At 47.2% G+C, this 11,959-nt stretch overlaps 1 protein-coding gene across 7 annotated transcripts; it reads right to left on the bottom strand.

Annotated features, from left to right (window-relative positions):
* Nucleotides 1–1,908: 1,908 nt before the first annotated feature.
* trhr2 (thyrotropin releasing hormone receptor 2) lies at nt 1,909–11,607 on the bottom strand. 7 transcript variants are annotated; one of them, XM_029154169.3, is made up of 7 exons: nt 11,463–11,590; nt 11,322–11,349; nt 9,218–9,782; nt 8,554–8,686; nt 8,109–8,263; nt 7,652–7,775; nt 1,909–5,023 (listed from the first exon to the last, which is right to left on the bottom strand). In XM_029154169.3, the coding sequence occupies exons 3-7, from the start codon at nt 9,598–9,600 to the stop codon at nt 4,487–4,489; spliced, it is 1,332 nt and encodes a 443-aa protein (XP_029010002.1). In that variant the 5' UTR covers nt 9,601–9,782; nt 11,322–11,349; nt 11,463–11,590; the 3' UTR covers nt 1,909–4,486. The 7 variants fall into 7 exon arrangements, with proteins under 7 accessions (XP_029010002.1, XP_029010001.1, XP_055365758.1 ...); XM_029154168.3 differs by lacking the exon at nt 11,322–11,349 and having other exon boundaries at nt 11,463–11,607; XM_055509783.1 differs by having other exon boundaries at nt 10,165–11,596.
* Between the last annotated feature and the right edge of the window lie 352 nt (nt 11,608–11,959).

Here is an 11,959-nt window from a genome sequence, read left to right as displayed (position 1 = left end):
TCCTCAAAGCAGCACATTCACTAAATGGACTGATTTGCTTCATATTTGAACACATTCTTGTCATTCAGGTGACCTAGCAACACCAAGAACCCAGTTGCCATGACGTCCATGAGTTTTCTTGCTAGTTCATATTATCTGTTTGGGAAACAATACAGAGGTGTACATGTACCTTGGTGTTGCACAATGTTTCATTTGGGCTTTCTTTGTCCCATTGAACATGTTGTTGTCCAGCTGACATTGTCACAGTGTGATGAAGGAATGAGCTGAGGAGCTGATATCTGACTGGAACTGACTGGTCCTGTTTTCCAGCTCCTCTCTGACATCCCTCACTTCATACAACATGGACACTGTAGAAGACAGGTGGCAACATAACTGCTTCATCAGGAGATGCAGCATTTGAATGAGACTGTTCCCAATGAAGTGGCATTGCACACAGCTACATAACTGTTCAGTCACCACAAGATGTGGTTCACTGAGACTAACAAGGTTTCTGTTCTGAACTGGACCTTAAATGGTTCCAGAGACTGATTCACTCGAACCAGAACCACTGTCTGTCTAAGAGTCAGACACTAAGCTAAGCTGATGGAGACATTAGCTACCTTTAATGCCAGGTAGAAAGACACGTAAATGTCACAAACACACCTTCACTCTGACACAAACAGGCTCCTACTGCTTGAAACCACCACTAGACTGGAGTCATGACAGACTGAAGCGTCTGAAAGGCCAAACTCAGCTCCCTGTCATTCAGGGGTTATTGTCCAACCTCTGCCTGCTGGTCCACCCACCTACCCACACACACCAACTCACCCACACACACACACACACACACACACACACACACACACACACACACACACACACACACACACACACACACACACGCACACTCTCAGGCCAAGCAGCTTGAGAACATCCTCCACTAAACAAGTCCTCAGTACGTTTATATATTCACTTATTCACTTCCTGACGACTTTCTGACAGTGAATGAGCTACGATGGTCTCTGATTGAGATGATGGAGTCTGGAGATGAACCACAGTTGGAGGTGCTCACATACTGGGTTAATCGACTGTACAAACTCCATCCTGATGCTGAAGTCCCAAAAACAAACAAAACTGCATCTACAGAAGAATGACAAAGAGGAAGATGAAGGACAAACCAAACACGAACCCTTCAAAATAAGAACCAACACATCCTGACTTCCTGAAGCGTGTTTGTGGCTGTAAAGTAACACCAGCAGCAGCTGGTGAGTGTGAAAACATCTGTTCAATCGTCTTCTTGAACAGCAACAACATCTGGTGTAATGACTGACAGTTGCTCACAGCTCAGTTCGTTTGTGTTTGATTCTTCTTGTGTCCAACCAGACGAGCAGATCATCGACATCCTGAAGACGTCAAAGCGAGTGCTGAAGCTTGTCCACGTCCACGTTGTGTTCTGTTCCTTACACTTGTGCTTCCTTTTCACTAGCCTGTTGTTTAATTCTTCTGCCTGGTTGATCTGAACAACTGTCAGCCCACAAAGGTTGGCAGAAACAAGTCTGATGCTGAGATTGTGAGGACACAGAGACGTGTTGTGTGGCTCAAAGCTGTATCCAGTCGATGCAGGGAGATCAGTCGCTGATGCTGACTCTTACTATGTGTATGTTTAAATTCCACTACTGGTGAACTGTGTCTTTGAACGATTCTACAAGCAGTTACCTTGAAGCGTGGAAGTGGAAGCACCACTTAAATTACAGTTAACACATTTAAAGGTATAAATAAACCCACCACAGTGGGAAGGTAAACAGTCAAAAGTATTTCATTTCATTCATTCCTAGGGTTTGATCTAATTTACAAACATGCTCCATAAATAGATAAATATTAGAACACTGACAACATCCTCAACGTTTCAAAAACAGACGAGGCTCCAGATCTGGCTGAGGCCGATTTATTGACATTTTAACAGCAAACCACAGCACTTCACTTCACCACGATCACACGGTGCGTTTCCTGAAGTAATCACACTTCTTGGTCCAACAATACAAATCAACTCACTTCAAATCATTTGATTACTACACATTTACAACACAACAAACAGCAGCTCTGCAGGGCTAAACACACACACACCAGCGTTTCCATGGGAGGTCTGCAATCTTTCACTCTGTCAGCGCTCACACTGTAATTATCCAAACTAAAAGTCGGTCCAGGTCCTTTCGCAGTCCTTGCGTCAAAATAGAAACCATTCGATTGAGTGTGTGAGGCATCATGAAGCAGGAACTCTTCTGTGCATTGACTCCTTGAAACCTCGTTTCCATTCGTAACGCTCACACCAGACATCAACATCAGTCAAGTCTACAAATAGAAAGTTTTAACCAATATACTGTACAATATACATTTACACCATGACACAGCAAAAAGCCACAGGCCTCCAGCCTAAACAGTCGGATGCTGACTCGTACTCGTATAAGAACAACTGGAGCCTCATATGAAGAAGTGCAGCTCGTTGTTTTATTTACATAATTAGGATGTGCCAGACTTCAACCCTCCTTTACCAAAAACAGGGAGAGGTCATTGTTAATAATTGGCCTCAGTGATAAAACAGTTACACAACAATTGTCTTCCTGCTATAAAGACTCGTGTTAACTGTTTAGTTCTAATGTAGTGTCTTTTAAGTAAACATCTCTGCAGCAAACATGTACATCTATTTAGTAAATTTTAAAGTAAACATATTGCAAACAAAAATAATAAACATCACCAATAAAGCAAAACACAGTATGAACAGACTCCATAATACAGACATAGAGACTCAGGGTCACTGCAGGCGTGTGGCATAGTATACGTCAGACAGAACAAACGGAACCATGTTTGAGCTCATACTGGGTCAGACCGGGTCAAGGTCCACAGACATGAGAGCACAGGTCAACACAGGTTATTTGTCAGCTGTGTCACAGCAGGTTTATCACTCAGAACTAACCTACAGATTAGTGACAGCATTCAATGAATGCTTTAATCAGGACATTTCTGCGTAAGTCATTACTTTGGTTAATGCATCATGGGAGTAGGAATGTTTTCAGGGCACCGGTCTGGTCTGTGACTGGTCTCACTGCTTTACCGGGTCTTTTCCATCACCAGCCTGGGCCCTGATGTGTTTTTAGTACCGTGGTACCTCTGCCATGCTTGAATGAAAAGTGGTTAATATGCGAGTATTTCTAGAGTTTCATATTGAGATTTTACCAAACTGTTTAAAAAGAAAAATGTTCATGTACAAAACAGAACCTTGAGAATTCACACACATTAAAACACTTTTTTTCCTTTAGGAAGGAAACCGAGAGCAAAGCGTGAGTCGGTGCCTCCAGCGTACAAATCTAATCAGGATGTTAGAGAATTGTTCTCTTTGCTCTTTCAGCTTCATGTGGGAATTGGTCGGATGCCTGCGTTTTTGTTTCCTGGTCCTCTGGCACATGTGACATCGTCCACGGATGTGAAAACTGCTGTAGCTCAGTCTGTCCGATGGTTTAGAGGAGAAGAGGAACAAGTGCTGCTCATCAAGCCCATCTTTGCTTAACAAATACTGTAATTTTCATACTATACTATATACTTATTTTAAGTTCTTACTGTTTTTTCTATTGAAAGAATGCATTCCTTAAATAAAAGCGCTGTGTTCTAGCTTCAAATAACTAATGGCCAACTGTTACTCATTGATTTCAATGTACCTGCTCTTCATTTTCTTGAGAATTCTTTTCCAGAAATTCATCATCCTTTGATTTATAATCAAGAGCTCAACATTTTAACATTTTGAATAGAGAAAAGTCCCTCACAATTCCTCTTCTATTCCAGAGAAGCAGCTGAATTTGGACGCAGCCACATAAACAGAGGTTCCAAATACCACAAAATGAATTGTGCCTCTGTTTTGCCATCACGACACTGTAAAAGTTAACAGAACTCAAAACTTGAGGCAACTGATTACCTCAAAATATTTACATTAATGAACAATAATTTTTAAGTAAGCAATAATTTAAAAGAACAAACTTAATCAAACTAAAAAATATTAATTTGTGTGTTTTTTTTTAATTTAAGTGATAAAATGATTATTTCTTTGACTTATTGTTTTTTTCCTTCTCTAAATGCCAAGGCAATGTACGCCACCAGCTAGGAATCAAACCCAGGACCTTCTTGCTATGAGGCGACAGTGCTACTCACTACACCGACTTGCTGCCGACTGGAGAGTTGTGACATAATGATGTCACATCCCAACGTACCATGAAAAACAGCGAGCACTTAAAAACAATAAGAAAATTTATTTTACATAAAATGTCTGAGATATTAATAGTTATGAGTTCCATTAACTGTTTAAGCATAGTGCCCTCAGTCTTTATAAGTTAGTAGAACTGTTCTGGTTTATAGTGCAGGCAGCGTTCTCCTGTTAATCTATGCAGGAACCTTTGCTCATGAGTGACCTACGGTTGTTTGGCAGCTAATCGTTTCCTACACCGTGCTACTATGGACACCTTTACGCGTCTTCCTGTTTTCTGTTGTTGGCGCTTCTGTCTGCAAACTGTACCATAGCGTTGTGGGAAGGCGGCTCCTCATCGCCACCGGGCGACGTTTCAGCCGAGCTCACAGTGCCTGCGTCAGCGGGACTCTCAGCTCTCCTCCCCCCGGCCGGGTCTGGAAAGCTGCTCCCGTTCTGCTTGCCAGCCGCATCGGTGACGCCCGCCCTCTCACTGGTGCCGTTGCTGTGGGCCTGGGAGGTCCTGCGCTCCCGCACACTGCTGAAGCCGGTGTGGAACAGAGACAGAGTCCTCTGATGGGCTTCCGGGCGCTGGCAGCGGTAGAGCCCGCGGAAGGCCGAGCGGAACTTCTGAGACATGGCGTTGTAGATGACCGGGTTTATGGCGCTGTTGGCGTAGATGCATGTCCGGCAGAACAGGAGGAACCAGGCGTCCAGGTACGGCGTGGACACGAAGGAATTGATCAGCACCAGCGTTCGGTAGGGCATCCACAGCAGCGCGAAGAGGACCACAACCACCGCCAGCATCTTCGTCACCTGCAGGGAGGAAGCAAGAGGCTGCATGAAACTACAGTCCTCAAACTAAACGTGAACTATCAGTTCACAAACGTTCAGTGTTTGACATTTCAGTGCAGGATTCAAGTTAAAAAACATCAAGTCTCAATATTTCCAGTCAATTTTCCAGAGTCTTAACAACAGAAAGAACAAACATATATACATATATACAGCTGGCTCATAGTTCAAATCCTCCTCTCAAGCTGAGCTACTTAAACTTAATACAACTACTGACAGGCCCTGAGAATGATGACACACAAACCTAACAACAAAAACCATCCAAGAAACAACAAAAAGTACCAGAACACAATGGCAGTGGCGAGAACAAGAAGTGAATCTTTCATTTCTACATGAACATGATGATGATAAAGAACCGAAATCAAACAATGACACGCTTGGCTTGTGGGAATCCTGAAGCAGATGTGGGCCACAGCCTTCACATCTGGGAGCAGATTGGGGAAAGCAGGGAGGACTGTTGGCCTGAAAGATTCTCATTCATCGCCTAAGAAAGAGAAAGTTGTGGGTTAGATGGAATGACGGACGGTTGCAGTATAATCTACAGACAAGCGAAATATCTACATATATAACCTACAGTGGTTTGTTGCATCCCCACTTCAGCTACTACTTCACATCACATCTGCATCCTGTCATTACTGTCATTACATCCTGAGTGACAACATAAAGTCTCATCTTCGTCTTATACAAATCAGTTATGGGAAAATGTGATGGAACGTCAGTGTCATGAGGGTTCAATTACAGCCGGTGAAAGATGCTGCGCGATCCACGCTTTTGACAATTACCCATAATAATCAAGGCGCTGCGCAGAAATGCAGCTACATCCTTTGTGCCAAAGCTCCAGGGCTCAGCACAATATGAGCTGATGCATCTTCATAATTTATCCGATTAGCTCTGATTGCTTCTTGATTATTTGAGTCATCGTCAACACATCGTATGATGCAGAGCGAGTGGGAGATTGTTCTTGTGTGGGGAATCTGACACCAGTGATTAACTTGTCGTGAGAGTGTGAGCGCGTTAGGAGCGGGGGTAAACCGAGGCTTAGTGGCTCGTTTGAAGGATGACAGATGAAGGAGAAGCAAGGGCACGAAGGGAAGCGAGAGACGCGATGGGATGCAGAGGTGCGTGAGAATGCGGGTGCTCGGTGGCCATGGCAACAGGTGTGAGGGTGGGAGCCTTATGGCGACGCTCCACACACCTGAACCTGCGGTGAGCGTCCTCATCGCGCACACGCCTCTTTCCAGCAGAGATAAGGCGCCTTTGAGCTGCAGGTGGATAATCAGATGCACCGCAAGTCGGCGGAGGCAGGACGGCTCCGAGTGTTGCAGGGAAGCGGGGCAGGAGGCTTCGGGCGCACTTTAAATAGGCCTTTCTACTTTTAATGGCGCGTTTGCGTGTCCTCACATCCACCCACTCCAGTCCACTCCTTTGGCCTCAGATGCTCTGGATGGGCCTGGAGGCAGCGCTGACCGAGCCTCCCTGCAGCCCACTGCACTCCAGCAGATCACAGACATGAAGGAACCCTCAGAGATTAAAAACTGTACAGCGATCTCACGGCGCTGCATTAATCTGCAATCACAAAAGTGCCATTCTTTGGCAGACACAAGTTTATCAGCCTGCTATCAGATTGCGTTGGCCTCATCAAACGCTGAATGAGAGAGCATGAAGGGCCTATTGAGGAACTGAGGGAGATATTAAGCGCCCTTAAGTGTAAATCCCAAATCACATTATGCAAATCGGATGCTGCTCGACGAATCCCCTGGAACATGGCAGATCAGTTTCCACCACGCGCTCACGCAAGGCCGCGTTCACACACGAAGGCCTGCGACGACAGCTGCCACCTTCAAACACAATGACACTTCCACGCATCACAAGAACAGATGGATCTGAGAACGCGGGCCTGTTTTACCGGTACCTATGTTTTTACCGCATAAACGGATTTGACAGGAAAGTTTTGGTCTTTGGCAGCTCTGACGCCACAACATTCAATTACAAGGACGGAGAAATTCTCCCTGAGAGAACATACAAACCAGAACCCACGTGAAGCAGGATTTTCCAGGAGGCTGAGGCTTTACTGTGTCACTGTGGGGAACCGAATTACACCCGTGTAGAGTTTGATATATCGATGGTTCTGCTACACAGTCACTACTGGACATCCTTTCTGCTGCTCACCTACAGACCTATTTTCTAAAAGGTCACGCTTGCTTTGATGTGGTCTGGTGATCACATCCAACGCTCCACACAGAGGATGGACAAGCGAGAAACACACACACGGGTCTCGAGTCGGCTCCCTCCATCAGCCTCTGGCCTCAGGCGTCCGTCTGTGATTAATAGGCAGCTTGCTGCAAAATAAAGCCGGGAGTCTGGACTCCATTAACATCCTGATTGTTTTAATTTGCTTGTGGTCAAGTCAACAACACCTGACGCCTGCGCTGGCAGCAGGAGAAAAGCTCAGAAGCCCAAAGAGGCCGTGGAGCAGAGGGATTGACGGCAAAGCGAAGACCGGAGAGAAGTCAAACGAGGCTAAAGCCGTCACAGCAGTACGTACAGTACAGATAGAGCGGAGGCCAGGAGGACGGAGCCGGGGCCACAGACCTGTTTCCTGGAGGACAGCGCGGTCCTCGGCCGGCCCTGGCGACCCCCCTTCACCGCGTCCGAGGCCTCGGGGCCGCGCTGACGCAGCGTGGTGGCCCTGGTGTCAGGATGGTTGGGCAGCGGGCTGCGGGGCACAGGCAGCATTTACCTCAGAGGTTGAACACGAAGATGAAGGGCAGCAAAGGTTTGGATTAACCACGGGCGATGCTGCGGTGTCAGTACGGAACAAATCCCTGTGAGCGAACCGTCCTCTCAAATATGAGGAGCCATTGTTTGTTGTTGGATGTTTTGTTCCAGAATGGTGAGCGTTAGCATTAGCATTAGCTTAAGTTGGCTAGTAATCGATCCCAGTTTTACTTATTCCTGTGACGATGAAAGTAAAAAAAAAAAGTTACCCTCACATTACAGGTGAAAACGTGTCAGCTTGTGTGTAAACAGGCAAATTCAGCCACTCCACCTGACGTAGAGGATCCGCGCGATGAGGCCGTAGAGCACGATGGCGAGCAGCAGCGGGACCACGTAGAAGACGGCAAAGTCGGTGAGGTAGATGGGCAGGTAGAGCTCCCGCTGCACCCTGTAGCCGCACTGCACCGCGTGTCCGTCCTGGCTCACCTGCGCGTCACAGTCACAACCCTCCGCATCTCTACATCTCTACATAATAACTCCCTCGGATGCGGCACCCAGCTCTTACAGTGCTTTTCACATTCTGCTGCAGCTCAACGGCAATTTGTATGAAATAGGCCTCAATAATCCCAGTTTTATTCCTCGGCGTGACTCATGCATTTACTGCACTTTTAACTTTATTTTGCCCTCTCACAGGCGGCCTGTACATTAAATCTGATCTGTGGCCTTAGTTATTATGTGGCCAGTGCACATAGTCATCCATAGCAGTTACTACGTACCTGGATGTCCACCAGGAACAGCCACATCGTGCTGTAGACGCAGGTGAAGATCCAAACCCCGGCGATGATGCGCTTGGCCCGGGACACGGTGCACACGGTCTGGGCCTTTATGGGATGGCAGATAGCGATGTACCTGCAGGCCAACAGGGAGCGCGCTGTTTATGAGCTGCTCACGCACCGTCGCTCGCTCCCCGGGTGAATGTTAAGCTGGCATTCGCGCTTCATGCATAATGGATGCAGTGATTTACTCTGTCAAATTATTACTGTGGTTGTACAAAAACCCTGTTTCATATCAGGGAGAGGAAAGACAGACGCGGGTCTCTCAGCTTGTTGCTTAGGTTTGGGGAAGGAGCGGATACAAGGCAGAACATGGCTCCCTGTTTTGATGCATGTTGCTGCAGGTTGCACTGGCTGTGACATGAGATTTACTGACCTTTCACCCTGAATGATGTCATAACATGGTAATAAGGGCCAAACACTAGCTAGAGCTTCATGGTGTTTAGAATCAGGACCAGTGGCGTCACCGTTTGGGTTCTACCTCCACAGGCACTTCAAATTCAATGTACGTGTCTACTGATCAACTGATCTGAGGTCAGAGGAGGGTTCTTTAGTTGGGCACAAATGATGATTTTCCCCGCTACAGGGGCTGGCTGTGTGGCCTCACCTCTCCACGGTGAAGGCAGTGATGGAGCAGGAGGACACGTTGATCCCCAGGTACTGGAGGTAGGTGATGCCCAGGCAGCCGGCGTGGCCGAATATCCACTTGCCCGACAGACTGTCGGAGATGTTGGGCAGCCCCGCTGCCACCAGCACCGTCAGGTCGGCCACGGCCAGGCTGACCAGGTAGCAGTTGGTGGGCGTCCTCATGTGGCGCGTGGTGAGCACCACCAGCACCACCATGATGTTGCCCACGATGCCCACGCCACACACCAGCAGCACCAGGAACACGGACACGGTCTTGTACTCCAGCGAGTCAGAGACGCCGACGCTGGGGCTCAGGGAGATGTTGGTCGGCGTGTCGACCCTGGAGCTCACGTTGTCGGCCATGTTTGCCAGGTGGGAGGAGTGGGTTCATTTGAGTGAGGTGAAGGGATGAGGCTCAGTATTTGAAGAGACAGTTCAGTCAGGCTTAGCCGGTCGCTTTTCTTCTACTGTACATTAATTAACCAACTTCTTTGTTTAGCGTTTGTTTAATTTAAACAAGGATGAAGTCCAAACACCGAAGTCACCTAGAAAATGAAGAGGAGTTTGATCAATTTTATGTTTGTGTCAAACACATAAAAGACGTTTGCAACAGTCTGGTTACAAAATGTCCCTTGGAGGCCAAAGTTTGCAGTTGGAGGATGTAGTTACTCATGAGAACATGAAGCATCTTAAATGGTGGGGTAGATTGTGTCGTTGTTGGTCTCAGGGTAAAGCTTGTGGAATGAACTGCCTCCATTTGGACCAGTTCTCTCTCATCAGACTTGTGAAGAAGGGCTGAAGAAATCCTGCATATTTACCACATCCCGACTGTTCTTTTAAATATGGATGACGCCCCGGGAGCTGTGATTTAATATGCTGCATTTGGTGATACAATCAACAAAAACTTCATTCTAATAAACACATCACCTTGTGCATCAACGTTTAGGGATGTTACTTTAGCTCTGGTTCCACAATAAACACCAAGTCTCATGTGAACTGTCTGACATGAGGAGCTGCTCTGTCTCAAGTCTCAAGGCCACAAACAGCGGATCCTTCCTGCACGTCCACTTTTGCAGAGACGCTTTTAATGTGAAGGGACCACAGCTGCAGCTCAATCAGAACCTCTGGACAGAACGCCTGGGACTTGATAGTGAAAAGGTCAGTGTTCACTGGAAGTGCCTTCTACAATATGACAAACATAGAGGTGGCAGTCTTCTCTGCAGCTCAGCACCGCTCACTCCAGGTAAAACCTGTAGGAGGAGAACCCTGTTTGAGAGCACAGCATCTACACCTGTTCTGACCTGAAACCTATAAATAAATGAATGCAACATGAATGAGCAACAGGCAAACAGACTGTACCTGAGCTCTGAGCCTGCGGGTAACATCCTCGCGCACTTGGACGCCTCCTGGTGCCTGTTGCAAATACACCGCGTACAGACATTTCTGCTTCACACTATTTGTTGAGCTTGAAAGACTTTAGTGGATTTAAAGGGCGATGTGCGCGTTGCCCCGCCGTGCCAGAAGCTAATTAACCGCTGCCCAACAGGCGCGCGCTGCTTCGTCCGCTCGTCTCCTGGCGGGCGCGCGCTCCTCCTGAGGGCTGCCTTTAATAGATGGAGGTGGACGTGAAATGAAGAGTCATTTAGTTACCACTCCGCCATCGCCCCCTCTCCTTCCGTTTCGCGGCTGAGCGCGTCTCCGGCTCACTTTAGCAGAGAGCTCCCTGCACCTCCGCCGACCTTAATGAACACTCAGAGCCAAACACGGGATCTCAGTGCGCTGTGTAACAGATGGTGGTTACACTGGATGTGTCAAAAGCTCTTCACATTAAAATGAAAAATGAAGCAACCCCTGTGATTGTGACCTATCTGGCATCTCATCTAACACAAATGAGACAAACAAATAAGGAGAAGCAGCAGGAGAGAATGACGCTGCCTTTGAGCAAGGCACCACTCTACAGTGTCCATTAGCAACTAACTGTGCGGCACCCTGTGCGTTAGGAGCAAATAATAGCGCATCTATGTGTTGCCCGCTGAGTCGCTTGAATCAAGTGGTTGAAGTGTGAGATGCTGGACGAGACTTACGTGACAATGGCGTTAGTGGTCCTTCTCTCTAAACGCAAGAGATGAGCGTGAGTGGTCTCACAGCAACAGGGATGAGACTCCGAACTCAGCACAAACTTCTAACGGCCATTACTAGGAGCAATGGGAAATAAAACCATCTACCTGGCGCGTGTCCGCATCGCGTTCCAGCCCTTGGTTCTCTGAACTCTCACACCCTGTGTGTGTGTGTGAGCTGCTGGTTAAACAGCGCAGACATGCTTCCACTGTTACTGCTCTGCTCCGACTTTGAGCTCCGTCACACCCACGCGGAGGAGAGGCACTTGGCATTTCAAAATAAAAGCCCATTACGTCTTTGGGAATTATGTATAATATATTGGGAATTAGGAAATTGGAAAATCTCAATATTACAATAAATAATGTATACGTTATGGTTCAGGTTTAGAGTCAGGTGGCATCATTTTGATTCAGCAGTCTGCCAGTGGTTGGTGCTAACACAGAGTCACAGACCAGAGAGACAGAGCTGAGCTCATCCACACACTATAGAACTATTTAAATGGATTGAGAATGGGATGGAGCCTCTCGTTTGTCATGGACAGCATTCAGGTCTGTTTTCCTGTGCCGTCCTGGATGTTATGCACTGGTCAGGACAGACAAGCAGA

This window comes from Betta splendens, chromosome 6 (assembly GCF_900634795.4).
Source record: "Betta splendens chromosome 6, fBetSpl5.4, whole genome shotgun sequence".
Taxonomy (NCBI): Eukaryota; Metazoa; Chordata; class Actinopteri; order Anabantiformes; family Osphronemidae; genus Betta; species Betta splendens.
Note: the sequence above shows the minus strand (reverse complement) of the source record. Positions and strands in the feature narration are given on the sequence as shown.